Genomic DNA, 15,504 nt, shown 5'->3' with positions numbered 1-15,504 from the left:
ACAAGCCCATAAGCAACACAAAGCCAGGATGCAGCATCCCCATGCCTGCTGCCTGCCACGCTTCCAAGTCCAGAAAGCAAGATTTGCTTGTGAGAAAACATGGTAAATGCACCGAGACACCTTGATGCTGTGCAATAATGTTCAGGGCTGTGTAAGACGGGCTGGTGTCACGCACATAATGCTTGTCTCGGAGGGCTTCAGTAAATAAGACAGAAAGAGGAGAGACACACACCATGCGATGTAGCATTTCACTTCAAAAATGTTAACGCCGGCTCTGATTCCTGTTTAAGGAAATAGACGTGCCTGCTTTGAAAAGCTCCCATTTAATATCTCGCTGTGTAATGATGATCTTTTGTCTCTCTGCTAACTTGAAAGTGGCATTTCTGCTCTTTCATCAGCCTAATCATCTCTGCCAAGTCCTTATTGGTGTCACAGGCCTCTCGTTTCTTCCAGCTGGTGCTGGTTTCTCTTTTTACATGATAAGCATCTAAACGCTTCAGCAGCAGAAAAATTTAGGAGCGAATTGATGAAAGCAAGTGAGAAGTGAAAAGGGTGCAATGTTTGGATGGGGAATAAGAATATTCAGAGTTGTTTTCAATTTTCATGACGTCAGGGAGGGGTTTTGGACCTCCAGCTTCAGGTTTTAAGGGTAGCACATCATTTGAGGGGAAAATGCAGAAAGAAATGGACTTATAAAGTCCCCCCTGCAGTCCTGATCCAGCTCTGGGGCAACAACACAAGAGGGATGTGGAGCTGTTGGAGCGAGGCCAGAGGAGACCATGGAGATGCTGCGAGAGCTGGATCAGCTCTGCTCTGGAGCCAGGCTGAGAGAGCTGGGCTGGGGCAGCCTGGAGAAGAGAAGGCTCCTGAAGGGGAGACCTTAGAGCAGCTCCAGTGCATAAAGAGGCTCCAGGAAACCTGGAGGGGGGCTTTGGACAAGGGCCTGTAGGGGCAGGAAGAGAGGGAATGGCTTCAAGCTGAAAGAGTAGGTTTATGATACTGATGTGGTTTGACTGCCAACTCTTGGGTACCACTTTACAAAGGTAATGGCACCGCGTGAAACCTCACGTGATAAGGAGGAAGAGGCAATGCTGCCTGCAAAACATGGGAGGGGTTGGCACTGGGAGAGGAAAGCAGAAAGTCTGATCATGTGCCAAGCAAGCACAACAGCACCCAAAGCAACTCTGTTATTCCAGTTATCCCTGCAAGGTGGGGGATGGTTTGGGATCATTCTTGTGGCAAGGCTGGGGACCGAAGGGGAGTCTCTGAGCTGGCCTCAGCTTGAGTGAGATGGGAAAGGGAAAGGCAGCAGCCAGTGTCACGCTGCAGGACTCCATCGTGCTGCAGTGCCTCCTCCTCCTCCACCTCATCCCCACCTCATTAGGCCCCATGATATTTACCCAGCCAGAGCCAGGCTTTGTTGTGAGCAGAGCCACCTGCCTTCTTGCTGGGAAATGATGACGAGGAAATTATAGGTATTTTCAATTTACCCTAATTTCATTTTAAAATGTGCAATTCAAATGACAATAAAGATGGGCGAAGTTGGGAATATAAATGAGCTTCCCTCACCTAACAGCCCAGAGATATATAGTGGGCTCCTAATTCATTTGCAGGCATCCTGACACTTCCCTATTGTTATACAACAACAGCTAATCACCTTCCTTTGTTAAGTATGAATCACACTTCTCTTTAGGAGCTTCCCCATTGTTTGATGGTTTAGTAGCTGTGCCTAGGATTTACAGAGCTTCTTTGTATTAAAATGAGCCCGGCTCCCTCCTGCACTCAAAATTAAACAAAAAATAGGGATTAAAAGGCAGAAAAAAACCACAGCAAAGGAAATGAATTAAAGCCTTTGATCTTGCCTTTCACAAATGGGATTGGGCTTTCTAATATTGCCGTAGCTCCCCGTGAGGCGGCGGGTGCCGTGGGTTAGCGTGGGTTTGTGTGTGCCAGTGTGTTTTGGGAGAGTTAAAAGGGAGAAAAAGACACAAATTGTAACTCATCAGAATGTAATTCCACTCGGTTACAAGTATAATTCCTGCCTGGCTTCTTGTAATTAATTTGAATGATGGAATCAGACAAAGCCAGCCTACAGGAGAGCATGCATGCAAATGCTTATATGCCCAGGTACCAGTATCCACATGAGCATCGCCCCGGGGGACCAGCATCACTCAGGGACCAGCATCACTCCTCATGTGCAGCCACTGAGGAACCAGAGCAAACCCTCAGCTCCCACTGGTTTAAATTAGCCCCTGGGAAACAGTTGCTTGGATCATCATGCTCCTCTTCCCTATGGATGCCCAGAGAAGCCCTTCCAAACCTATACCCTGGATCAAAAAGCAGCCAAGTGAGGAGTGAGGAGCTGGAATAAGACTGAGATGTCTCTTTTGATCTAGGCTTTCGTACTCTCCATTGGGAAGGACAAAAGGGACTTGAATGCTGTAATATTACAAGGACGAACAGCAGGACACGATGCTGCCCTCACTTTGCTCATCACCCTGGTCTACTTCCCTTCTCCCGCTGCCACCTCCTGCAAAAACATACAGATGCAGACAAATCCCTTCTTGCCAGGAGAAAAAGAGGTGTAAAAATGAGGAACTGCACATGTGTGTGCAGAGCCTTGGAGCAAATGGCTCTGGATAAGCAGTAACCCCACTCCTCCCCAGCCCAGCACACCGGGTGTGCATTTCCACAGAGCCACTGGGCCCTGGCACTATAAATAGTTTATGGCATATCAAACTATTAAACATGATTTTAATCCCACTTGTGATGTTCGGCGCATAACTCACAGGAGGCTGACTTTGATGTGGCTGGTGGAACGGAAATCACATTGAACAGATGTTCCAGCTGGAGTCGCTTAGTGTTTCCATTACAGACCCTGCTCGGGGTTGAGGATTTTCAGCTGCTTTTTCCCTTTTCTTTATGGAAAGGGAGGCTTTTATGACTCAGCTATTTCATTGCTCCAAGATGCCTGCATGAGATTGATGGGAGCCAAACTGAAAGGGGGTATTCTCTCCCACATACACCCTCTGTAGGCAACATCCCGCATCCTGGCCTTTCCTTGTTGTCTGAGAGCATTTTTGATGTTTTGGGTCACAAAAGAAAGCAAAAGGAAAAGCAGTGATTTACCAGGCTGCTGCTTCCTGGGAGGGATTATTTTTGGTTCCCTGGGCCACCTCTTTCAAACCTATGGTGTGAACAGCAGAGGTGGAGATGTGCGGGTTCCAGGGTGAAACGTTGGCACTGGGGGAGCTGCTGGGGAGGAGAAGCAGTGGCTTGGAACCAAATGAGCTTTAAGGTCTTTCCAACCCAAACCAAGGCATGACTGTATGAATAAGAACCTCCTCTCAACACCCAGGTGGTGCAGAGGGGTACCTCACCTTTGCAGTCAGCCTTGCCCAGAGCAAGAAAGGAGTGGTCCAGATAATTCTTGCTTATGAAGAGTACCTTTAGCTTATTGCAAAGTGAACGCAGCCAGGTTGGGAAGGAAACCTGATGGATTGAGCAGCAGCTGGAGCAGTCTCTTGCATCCAGGATGAAAACTATCCCACTGCAGGCTGGTTAATCCATCTTGGTATTTTTCTATCCCTCCATCACCCATCCAGCACTGGGAAACAGATATCCTCATTAGACCCCATTAAGAACATCCTTTTAATAGCTGGATAGGATATTATTATTGTGGCGTTCACAGCATGGATTATTTAATGGCTTGGAGTAGAAATTGGTGTTTTTTATTGGGTGCTTCTCTTTTCAGAGCAGATTCCACCAGGCTCAGGGATGCAGCTCACGTCTCCTGCCCCTCACTGTACAACACAATGTAATGATGTCTTGGGCTTCGCGTTGTCTGTGCGGATGCGTGTGCATCTCCGGCTATTGTAACTGTTTGCAGGCTGTGAAATAACCCATGCTATTATCTCATTTTATCTGGCCAGCTCTGTCAGGACATGCTATCCAGTGACCCAAGAGCCTGTTAATCTTCCGGCAGCAAAAGCTGGAAGTCTTAAATAGTGAATTTTCTGCTGTGCTTGAGTTTGTTCAACCCGTTTTAATTGGGCCCTGGAAAGCAGCTGGCGTGGTAATATTGAACACCCTGCATTTGCAAATTGTTGGTAAATACAGCTGCAGGGATTGCGTGTGCAAATGAAGGCCTGCTGGAGTGAGGTCAGGATGAGCCCCAGAGCAACAGCTATTGCAGGGGAGGAGGGAAGAGATCTGTGGGGTTTTGCTTCGTGGGTTTACAGTAAAGGGTAAATGATGCGGCTCTTGCCACACACGTCCCCATCAGTTGGTGATTGAGGCTGTATTTCACAGGAGGGAGACTTCTCACCCATTAGGTGTCTAACATGCTATCTCGGTGGAGAACAACACGAAGAACTTTGGGTTGAACAGCCTGTAACACTGGAAGCATGCTGGTTTGTACCAGAAACCTTAATGGGCCTTACCTCTGCTGCTGGCCATGTCTAGAGATGCTGCTTGCGCAGCCAAAACCGTTCCATTCTCCAGAGACACCAAAGGGCATGGATCAGTTGGGCCACATGCAATGACCACTGGATACCCAGAGCACAGCTGGTGCTGCTTTTGCTCCAAACCATGGACACAAGGCACAAAGGCCGGGAGAAGCCCATCCCTGGGGGTGTCCATGTTTGTTTGGTACCCCGAGGATTTCAAGGGATGAGATCTGTCTTTGACTGCACTGTATCAAGGTACCAGTAAAGGGAAACCCCCAAATCCCAGCATCCCACTCCTGGCTGGAGTGAGATCCATGCAGGCAGCCCTGTGGAGAGAGCAGGAAGGCTGGGATCACACAGCTCAGCCGGACGTGTACTCACGCTGGATATCAATGGTGACGGAGGTCTCCTTCCCACTGGGAATGGCCTTGTTGGTGGCACGGCAGACGATGCTCTCCCCATTCTCAATGTCAGAGGGGGCGATGAACAGGGTGCTCATGATGCTCTCCCTCTTGCCATCACGGAGAAGTGTCTGTGTGGGGAGAAACAGGGATGAGAAGAGGCAGTTTCCTAAAGGAATGGTCCCCTCTGCACACACAGAGGCAGCCCGCAGCCAGGCAGTGCTCCCTGCAATAACAGTTCCTCTGGCTGGATTCTGCCAAGAAGCCTTTGGGGAATAGCATAGGCAAATTTCACTGTACTTCCCTGGGAATCGGGCACTTATCTCCCATCTGCTTCCCTCCAGCCCTGCTGTGCTTCAGGCTGGGAATGCCAGCTCCAGCGAGATGCATGTCACCCGCTGTCCCAGGAAAGAGGGAGACAGGGGATGGACAGGACAACCAGGTTCTTGAACCTGCTGCCACCTTCTATGCCAGGGCAATGCAAAAAGTTCCTGGGGCAGTTTAGTTAGCAAGGAGGAGCGATGCCAGCTGCCAGCAGCATGGGACTGATCCTGACCATGTATCCCTGGATGCCATGAGGCGCTCCAGCCCATGGCAAATCATCACTACTCACTTTGTGCTGGGGATCACCGTGAGGGAGATCTGAGGATGCCAGAGATCCACTGGTACAGCAGCGGTTAAACAGCTCTATCTGCTCACCCTTGGCACTTTGTTTCTTCCCTGCACTTCTTGCCTGTATCAGGAACCCCTGAGTCCTCCTTAATCCTCCTGCAAGTTCTTACAGACCATGGTCATGTCACCCTGTAGCCCTGTTTTGGGTAGACTAAACCAGTCGAGCCCTTGGATGCTCAAGATGCTGCATTGGTTCCAATCTTTTAATCAATCTCTGGGCTTTCCTCTGGTTTATCAACATCCACAGGGGTCCAGAAATGCCAGAAACAAGGCTTTTCGCAGCTGTTAATAACAGAGTAAATGCCCATGGATACACCCACCCCATAACTATGTATTTTGGATCCTTCCAGGCAGTTTTTCTAAGCCTAAGTCTGTATTTCAAGTTTCCTCCTCCCCATGTAAGCCAAGTGCTTTATTGAATTATAGACATATGGCAGCAAGGCTAAAGCTTTCCCCACCTGGGTTCACCCTGACACTGTGTTCATGTGTACAGGTCTGCACCCCTCAGGCACATTAGGTGAGCTAGCATGGGGCTTTGAGCAATCTGGTTTAGTGGCAGGGAGCTGGAACTGGATGAGCTTTGAGGCCCCTGTCAACCCAAACCATTCCATGATCTGTGATGGAGAGAAACTGTGACTGCAATGAAGCTGGGGAGAAGCAAGACCAAGACCTATCTGCAGGTGGTTGTCAGTGCCTGAGTGCACCAACAGTGCTTAATTTCCCTAACAAGCCTCATCTGGGGACTCTACCCAAGAGCTCTTTACCCATAAACCCCAGAGCAGTATTTAAGTTCCAGCTCTAGCATAGATCCTGCTCTTGGGATGGTGATGTGGACTGGATTTCCTGGCCTGATTGCAGAGCTGTGTCATCACTACAGACATTGTGGAGACTGCTGCACTGTAAATGACCACTCTATGGCTGTCAAACCTGCCCTGGTGCTGCGCCCTTGGTGGTAAGGCTGCTACACTGAGCTTGCTTTATTGTCCCCTTCCCTTATGGAACAGCCCCACTTTGGGTGCTGAGGATGTAGTGGACTCTAACCTTGTGTAAAACCTTCCCCTTATGGTGTCCCTGAGCCTCCAAACCCGGCAGCATCCCATAATACTCCCTATGGCTATAGGGATCATCCCCTGACACTTTCAACGGGGATCGGGGTATGTATGTGGGTTTGTAGTCAGTGGGATGGGCCTCATGGAAAAACTTCTGGTGAATCATGAACAACTGAGATTCAGCCCCAGAAACTGAGGTTTTCCTGGTGCCAGGAGAAGGGGGTGATGCGTCCCCCATGCAGAACAGGGCTCCCTTCCCCTCCAGTGCTTGAAAGCTGCTTAAAATGCCATGGAAATCTCTGTTCTATATGAGAGGGAGCTGCAGCCTGAAAAGCTCTGCTTTAGAAGGTGTTTTTCTCTGGGAAACAAAAACAAAGGAGGGGTGTTCTCCCTTCCCTGCTACCCACCACTTGTGGGGCTGAAAAGGGAAGGGCTTCAATGCTGGCTCCCCAGGGCCGGGTCTGAGCAGCCTGCAGTGGAGAGGAAAGCTTGGGATGAGCAGAGTGAATTATAAACAACTGCAATGGCCTGGGTTTTAATTAATTCCACTTGATTGGAGAGAGGGAGAGGTCAGTTCTCTGTGGCTTTAATTAGTGCTGCATTTTCCATTGCACTCAGGGAGATGGGGCAAGTCCCCCTCTGCTTGTGCCCATCAGCTCTAAGGAAACAACTCGGTTTCATCTGTGTGCTCTGCAGGGTGATGATGATGATGATGAGGAGGGTGCTCTGGCTGCTCTGCTTCTCCAGATAGATGAGGGTGATGTTGGAATGAGGCTGGATGGAGGCTTTGCAGTGCTAGCAGAGGGTGAAATGTTTATTAACAGAGCTTCAGGAGCTGGAGAGGAATGCCTTTGACTCCTGCCTTTGAAGTTTGCTTGCATTACAAATGGCTGCAAACTGACCCATTTTATGCCTCCAGTTTTGTTCTTTAGGAGTTTCCATTAGCGATGTCAAGTGTTACTGAATCTTTAGCACTTACCAGACATCAGGCGCCTGTAAAGAGGAGCACATGTGGGTACCCATTCTGAGTGTGCTGTCGATTGCTCTTTGATGTTTTCCTTTATGACCCAATAAAGGCTTTCCATTTAAATTAAAAAACGCCAACAACCCTGATAATTTGTCATGGAAAATTGCAGTTGGAGGAGGGGACATATGTCACTGCAGCTGCCTTTCCATCACAGGTTCTGCTATAGCCAAGGCCAGGCCAGTGTTGGCTGTGTGATGCTGGAAACAGCAGTAACACCGCAGCCAGGTGGGATTTCGAGGGGAGAAAAGGGCATGTCAGGCAATTGCAAGCTATAAGAAGGTACAATGAAACCCATCAGATTCAAATGGACTGTTTTCTTTCCAGCCTCTCCGTTGGGAAGTTTGCATGAGGTGGTATACAGGGAGAATCTCAGCTCTGCAGTGTTGATGGTGCTGCCTTAGGTGTTTTGGAGCTGTGTGAAGAGTAGTGCTATGCTACACCTTTCTGAAGCAAGGGAAGAACCCAGCCTTTGTTCCCAGCCCTGTCCTGCCTCACCTTGGAGTAGGTGGCTCCATTGATGACTTCTCCTTTCCGCATCCAGATGATGGAGGCTGCGGGCTTGGCGTTATCTGCATGGCAGGTCAGGTTGAGGGGGTCTCCTGCCCTCAGGCTGATGATGGGACCTCCCATAATGACAGGATCATCTGGGGGAACTGCAAGGAAATAGGACAGAGTCATTTGGTAGCATTAAAGCAACCTTCCTGGAGTTTCCTATAGGGTCTGGGCTGCCAGGACTGGACTCTGACCTCTCAGACCTCTGCAGCTGCCATTGATGTGGCTGTGGCAGCTTCCAACCCATCTCGCCATGTTATATCTGGCTTGCCTTTTGCTGCTCATGTGAAAGCTCTGCCCCAGATCTGAACTAAAGCCTCAAACTGGCTGAAGTTTTAGAGGGTCCATGGCCTGGTTGGCTGCCTGAGCTTTGCAGTAATATGAAGTGTCAAGCCTGTGGTAGTGAAACCCACAGAAAGCTATAAAATACCCCAAAACCTCTGGCCCAGAGCTGTAGAATGCGAACAGATAGAAAGTATTTGAAGGAAATATCCCTGCTTGTTGATGCTGCTCTTCTATTCCTCCCCAGGTAACTATAACTGGCTGCTGCTGGATACAAGTGCTCTGACCCCTCTTCCTCTGACTGCAAGCTGGGAGCTAGGCAAGGTTGATTCAGATGAGAGGTGCAGGGAGCTGGATTTGGATTGTTCCTTGTTGAACTCAGGGGGAACAGCTTTTATGGGCATCAGGAGCATTGTCTCCAGCTGCCTTTGTATAGGGCTCTGTTGGCAGCACTGTGTCACAGTGGGATGGAGGAACCCTTGAGCTCTCCTTTGCTCTGCTTTGATTTCCCTGTTGCTTTCCCTCATTGTGTGTGCTCTCTCGCTGCACAAAAGGTTGTGAAACTCCTCATTCAGACAGGTTCCCTCTTGCCATGGTGCCTTTGAAGCATCTTCCCCCTGTGAAAGCTGGTTTTGCTGGGGGGTGTCAAGGAAGTCTTTCAGATCTCATCCTTCCTTCCAAACCACCTCAGCCTGACAGCCTGTGTGAGGCTGCATCCTCATTAGAGGACACGGGTTTGCTGATATCACACAGCCCCTGGGCATCTGTTTCTTGTGTTGGGAAGCAAGCACTTCATGCCAGAGACAAGGAGGGATGGAAGCAAGGATGAGGGGCATGTCTCTCTGTGACTAGCTCCTGAAGCCTGGCATCTCCAAGCAGTCAAGTGTAGTAAGAGATAGGAAATTCAGCTGGTGAGAGGGGAAAGAAGCCTTCTCCATTACCCCAGTTGGGTCTGCTCTAGCTAAGACCTACTCTGAAGAGGGATGATACATCTCTGTATCTGTTAGTCTAGCTGCTTACAACCAGATTCTTTGGGAAACCAAATGCAAGCCTTACCACAGATAGATGTGTTGCCCACCTACCCTACGGCTTGTTTTAGGAGTTCTTGGGGCACATATGGCACTGAGAAACCAACAGAAATGTAGAGGGGACAGTAGGAAAGCATCCCTGCTGCATCCCCTCTTTAATTAGCAGAAGTGCTCATGCTAGGGAAGGATGTAGGAAGAAACTGCTGCTTCACACCCCGTTCAGAAGGAAGTGGCAAAGCCTCCTTCCCTTCAGCATCCTCACTGAAGGGATGCTGCTGGTTTTCCACCAAAGCAGAGGTGCTTTGATTACAAGTCAGCACCTCTACCCCCTCCCTGAGCCATGCAAATGGTGTCAAAGCTGGCCAAAGCCCCCTCTGAACCCCCCCAAAGCATCTCCTGAGCTGCCCCTGTGGTTTAGCTGGTTGAGAGCTGCTTACAAACCCCGCTCTGGCTCTTCCAGCTGAACTGGGGAGCTGCGAAGGGATTATGTTGTGTGACAACTGGAGGTGGCTGCCTGTATCAGCCTGGGATTTGTAGGCAAGGCAGATGTGCTGGTTGCACACAACGATGGTCACACACGCGTCTGCCAAACGCTGTGAGTAATGGGATTTCTCAGCTCAATGGGTGGAACCCAGGGACTGGAGGCAGAAAGGATTTTCTACACGGATCCAAAAATGTACTTTTTCAGGCTACAAGATTGGGAAAAAAAAAAAGAGTGAAAATCTGTGGTTTGGGTTGGCTGCAATGTGTCAGGCCTGAAATATGAAAATGGGACAAAATCTGCTTCATTCTGCTGCTATTTAACTATTATTTTCACTTTCTGAATTCGATGGATGAGCTTAAACAGTGTAAAAAAAAGAAAAAAAAAACTAAAACAAACCCAAACACCCCAAACTGGTATTTTTCAATATTCTTTCACCTCACTGAAGCTATTAATTGAATTTGACCTCAGCTTGTAAACTATTGGAAATTCATCTTGTGGAGCAGGGGGAAAAGCAGCCCATGTGCTGCTCTCTGAAGAGCAGCCTGGAATTAAATGAAGGGAAACCTTTAGTGGGAAGTTTAATATCCCTGGCAGATGCCCTGCAAGTGGCTGGTCATTGGCTGATACCTGAAGACCCTCAAAGCGGTCCTGCCTGTCCCTTAGCTGCACATGAAACCTAGGGGACACCATGGGACAATCTAATGCAGATGGACATTGAGCTATTTGCCTTGTGTCGGAAAACCTTGTTTTCTAACCTACTGTTTTGCTCCTGTTTCCTCTTATTGGGTTAGCAGCAAGACTTGAGGAGCTGTTCGAGGAGGACAGAGAATGGGCCCTGATTACATCTTCCCAAGTAAGTGGTTATTATCCCCCAGTTATTCATATAGCCATGAATTATTGATGGTCTCCAGGCTCACTAACCAGGGGACTTGGTTGAGGAGGAGAGGGGTTGATGAATAGGAATCAGCAATGTCTCTCAACAGCTCTAACTCCTGCCAAATGAAGGGTGGATGTATTCCTTCCCCCCTCTAACTCCAGCTTGGAGAGGAAAGGAAGAAGGGAAGAATGGAGATAAAAAGGAGAGAGGAAGGAAGAAGAGAAAGTGAGAGCTAGTAGCGTAGAGCCATGATCCATTATTCATCCCCTGTGCTCCCAGGATTGGTTATTATTATAAGGCATCACTACAGAACCTGGTCTCCTAATTTTTAATCACATAGATGTAGAAGCACCAGCGTTGCTGATTAATACAGGGATATAAATAGGAAGAGTTGTTTGGGATTGTGTGTGGTTATTCCTGACAGTAGAGAAAACAGAGTTAACCTTTACATGCCGGGAAGGCTTAAATACAGAATGAAAGAGAAGTGATACATGACAGCTCAAGCCTGTAAGAGTAGAACAAGCTGGAGAGATGGATGACAGGACCCGTATGGGGTGGGAATCCCTATTATCCCCAAATGGGCATTGCATTGAGACCTTATCACAGAATCATCATAGAATGGTTTGCACTTAGGCACAGGTTGCCCATCCCTGGCAGTGTTCAAGGCTAGGTTGGATGTGGCTTGGAGCAACCTGCTCTGTGTCCCACCACCCCCAATAGGGAAGTATTAAGGTGAGAGGCCCCAGCAGGTCTCCTGCTCCTCCTAGTGCGCTCAGGACCTCAGCTGAAGACTCCCTAAAGAAACACAGCCCAGCTTCTCCCCATCACCCTCCTGTTTCCTGTCAAACCCCAGGCTTGCTGAACATTCTAAACCATCCTTGGCCAGGCATTAACCTGCTTTCTGTAGCTATGGGCTGTGTGGATGAGTGAGGACAGCCTGCAGCCTCTGCTCCTTGCCTTCCAGAGTGCTTTGGGAAAAGCATGCTTTCTATCAGCATAAAGAAATACAAATCAATGAGCGGTGCTCTTGGGCTGTGCATTCAGCAACTCCCTAAATCACTTGGCTAGTTAGAGGCTTTCTTGCACACAGACCCACCCTGCAATGCTTAATTGTATGATTAATCAATGCGACCATGCAGAATTCGGGCTGGCCTAATACCCCAGGCTAACATTGCACTGAGGAATAACACAGGTGGCTCTATATGCTCCTGGCATTTAGGCTGCTTGAGACAATAGGATCCCCCAGCAGTGAGCTCCTAGAAGTGGAGAAAGCAGAAAGCCCTCCAGCCACCAGTACTTCTTGCCTAATTAAAGCTAATGGCTTCTTGCTGTTGTGACTGGTGCCTCCTTGCTGCTGGGTTTGTGTAGCCAGCTTTTTGGGACAGGGTTAAGAGATTCAACCCCAAATGCTCACTGCTTGGCTGGAGAGGGAGGTAGTGAGCAGCCCTGAGGATTGCTCTGAGCCATGTATCTGCAGGTAACATTCAGCTGATACTAGGCTCAGCCCAGCATGAGGAATGAGATCCCTTGGGTAAAGTATTGCTAGTGCACTGCTCCTCTTTTCTACAGGGTCTGTGCCATTCAAGTCCCTGGGTCCATCCTGCATGTGTGTGAAGAGACCAGTGACCAGAAGATGCTTTTGGTGACAGCAAGATGTTACAAACCATTGGAAGGTTCTCCCTAACCCCAAAGCTCGCAGTCTAGTGTAGACCAGAAGCATCCCCAGCACTCCACAGTGGTTTACTAACAGTGCTTGGGCTGGCTGCCTTCCAGTGAGCTGGCACTCTGAGAACACAAGGCCCCATGGAGATGATGATGAAGCCAAGCTGAACAAGGGTTATGTTTGCTCCTGTATTTTGTGCCTGCTGTAAGCAAGCACTGGGGACCCCAGGGAGGCAGCCTGCAGGGATTCAGCTGACCCTCTCATGCAGAGAGGGTGGATCTGGAAGCTTTGCTCTGGTGCACTGTGGTGTTTGTGTATTCACACATCGCATTCTGGCCTTGTCAGAGAGGAATGTTTGCCTCTTGTAGACAAGTCAAGCTTGTGAGGGCATCACAATACACGTGCTCCGGCTGAGCGTACCCACCTGCAGGCAGCTGCTTGCTGCTGGGAGTAACTGCAATGCAAAGAGTGCTTTCCTTTGCACATCCAACCTCTGCTCCACACTGGGGCATTGTGTCCAGTTTTGATGCCTGGTTAAGGTCCTTGTGAAAGAGGCAGGATTTAACCTGCACCTCCTGTGTTCCCCTTATGCCCTGCTCCAAAATGCATCCTCCACATGTGGTCAACATAGCAAGGGTGTGACTTTGACACTAAGCTTGGTGTTAATGAAGATCAGCAAAGAGACAAGTCAATATAAGCTGCTGTATCATGTCTGTGCTTCAGTTGGGACTGGCATGTCCTCTCTTGCTTGATACCTACAGGGAATAGCCTCCTCTTTGCTGTCCATGTCTGATTTCCCCACCAGCCTTGGGGGTGTTCTGCAGAGTTGCTGCTCCACATGATGCCCTGGTGGGGGTTTGGGTGCACTTGTGGATGTTGATCTTGGTTTGGGATAGGCAACAGGAAAAAAGAACAGCTTTCCTATCAGGTGAGATCAGAAGAGATGGGCTTGTTTAATTTGGCAAAGTGAAGGCTGGGAATCTATGACTGGTTGAAGCAAAAGAATTGGGACAGGTTGGGAGAAGATAAGGGAAAAAAACAGGGAAACTTGGACACTGGGGGAGAAAGAAGGTTCTGTTTCATCAAGTACCTAAGATAGCTTCACAGGAGGAGGGAAAGGGGGTAGAAAACAGAACTGCTTTCAGGATGCAGCTTGGTGCACTGGATAAGAGAATCCCCTTACAAGGATTGTGTTTCTGGCAGCAGTTTTCCAGCACACTGCCTAGGGTCTCACTGTATTATCAAGCCTGAAGGCTATAAATTGTGAGGGCCTAAAGCACTGCAGAGCAGCTTACAGCTACATGAGTGTTCAGCTTTTTCATTTATCAGGACTTCACACATTTAGGATTCAGATTTCCAGCAGCTCTTCGGAGCTAGGAAGGATATAAACAGGCTCTTAGGTTTTGTCCAGCACTTGAAAGGCTGAGATTTCACTGTGTCTGAGTGCTGTCACGGGTTAGCTTTTTTCAAGGCAGCATTAACTGGAGACGTGGCAAGTCTTTGGGGCTTGGGGAAACCTGATCCTGGACTGCAATCCCACCTTCCCCTCAACCATCTTGGTGTGCATCTGTTCTACATCTCCCCTTCCCGGTGCATTTAGGATTGCAGATGAGGAACGTTAGCAGGTAAGTCAAAAGGAACAACACGGGGCAAGCCATCTGAGTTTACAAATGGGATTAGTGACAGGGTTGAGAGTCCCGACTCCAACTTGTAATATTCCCCCCTCCGAGCATGACTGACCAGATATTCCGTTGCATCCTACATCTAAACCTGGAGCCCATTCCTGCCCGCAGGCTGCTCAGCAGGGTGAGGCTCAACTCTTCTGCAAGGGAAGCAATCTGTGTCCTTCCCTACACAAGGCAGGCTGGAAAGCATTCAATTCATGCTGAGGCCATGCTGGCTATGGGGTGAGCTCTGGCACTGCTTCAAAGCACACAGTCCCCTACCCGTCTGCCACCAGCCTCTGCTCCTGCTGGGATTGGCATGGAATGGAAGGATGGTTGGTTGGAGGATGTCTGCATGATTGGCACCCTTCCTGCACCTCTCCCATGCCAAGCCCTGGCAGGGTTGCCCACCCTGGGAAGGCAATTGCATGATCTGTACAATACAGATGAGTCTTAACAAACTGCCCTGGATGGACAGGGGTGGGTAGGAAAAGGAGGATGCCTTTTCCTGGTGGAAAAGGAGCTGGGGGTGCTGATTAATGGAGTTGAACAGGAGCAGCTTGCTTCCAGGCAGCCAAGAAAGCCAGTGGCATCCTGGCCTGGATCAGCACCAGTGTGGCAGCAGGACCAGGGCAGTGATGGTGCCCCTGCACTGAGCACCTCGAATCCAGTGTTCAGCTCTGTGCCTCTCACTACAGAACAGGCATTGAGGTGCTGGAGAGGGCCAGAGAAGGGCAATGGAGCCCAAGTGTGATGGGGAACTGCTGAGGGACCTGGGGGGTTCAGTCTGGAGAAGAGAAGGCTCAAGGGGGAACCTGATCGCTCCCTACAACTGCCTGACAGGAGGATGGAGCCAGGTCTGCTCGCAAGGAACAAAGGATGGGATAAGAGGAAACTGCCTCAAGCTGCACCAGGGCATGTTTAGACTGGATATTAGGAATAATTCCCTCCTCAGAAAGGCAAAGGTATTGGAACAGATTGGTGTTCCAGTGGTGGATCAGGAATCACCATTCCTGAAGTGCTCAAAACTGTGTAGACGAGGCCCTTAGTGACATGGTTAGTGGTGGCCTTGGTAATGGTTGCACTTGATCTTAAAGGTCTTTTCCACCCTGGTTGATTCTATGTCTACAGGTCCTCTGTCTCCTGTGTCCAGCTTGCTGCTGCCCTGCTTCTGGACCTCTCTGACCCAAGGGAGCTGAGCCTGGACAGCCTGAGAAACGCAGGGCATGTGCGGGTGCCCTGGGAGAGGCGCCTGAATGCATCGAGTGAAGGAGGAGAGGAAGCGGATGCGAACAGTGCAGCCTGGGGAAAAACACACTGAAAAATAAATCAAAGGAAACCAAGGGGAGCAGGGAGA

At 49.4% G+C, this 15,504-nt stretch overlaps 1 protein-coding gene across 3 annotated transcripts in view; it reads right to left on the bottom strand.

Annotated features, from left to right (window-relative positions):
* KIRREL3 (kirre like nephrin family adhesion molecule 3) overlaps positions 1 to 15,504 on the bottom strand; it is a 270,213-nt gene that overhangs the window by 30,637 nt on the left and 224,072 nt on the right. For all 3 annotated transcript variants that reach the window (XM_061368493.1, XM_061368494.1, XM_061368495.1), the window contains 2 exons: positions 8,093 to 8,250; positions 4,830 to 4,980 (listed from right to left, as the gene is read on the bottom strand). In XM_061368493.1, coding sequence (XP_061224477.1) covers positions 4,830 to 4,980; positions 8,093 to 8,250 — 309 coding nt within the window. The remainder of the gene's footprint in view (positions 1 to 4,829; positions 4,981 to 8,092; positions 8,251 to 15,504) is intronic.

The sequence above is a fragment of the Neopsephotus bourkii genome, unplaced genomic scaffold (genome assembly GCF_033783945.1).
Source record: "Neopsephotus bourkii isolate Nb327-2 ecotype Australia unplaced genomic scaffold, CSIRO-AGI_Nbou_v1 NB_1433, whole genome shotgun sequence".
Taxonomy (NCBI): domain Eukaryota; kingdom Metazoa; phylum Chordata; class Aves; order Psittaciformes; family Psittacidae; genus Neopsephotus; species Neopsephotus bourkii.
The sequence above is the reverse complement of the archived record's forward strand: the minus strand, read 5'-3'. Positions and strand labels throughout refer to the sequence as shown.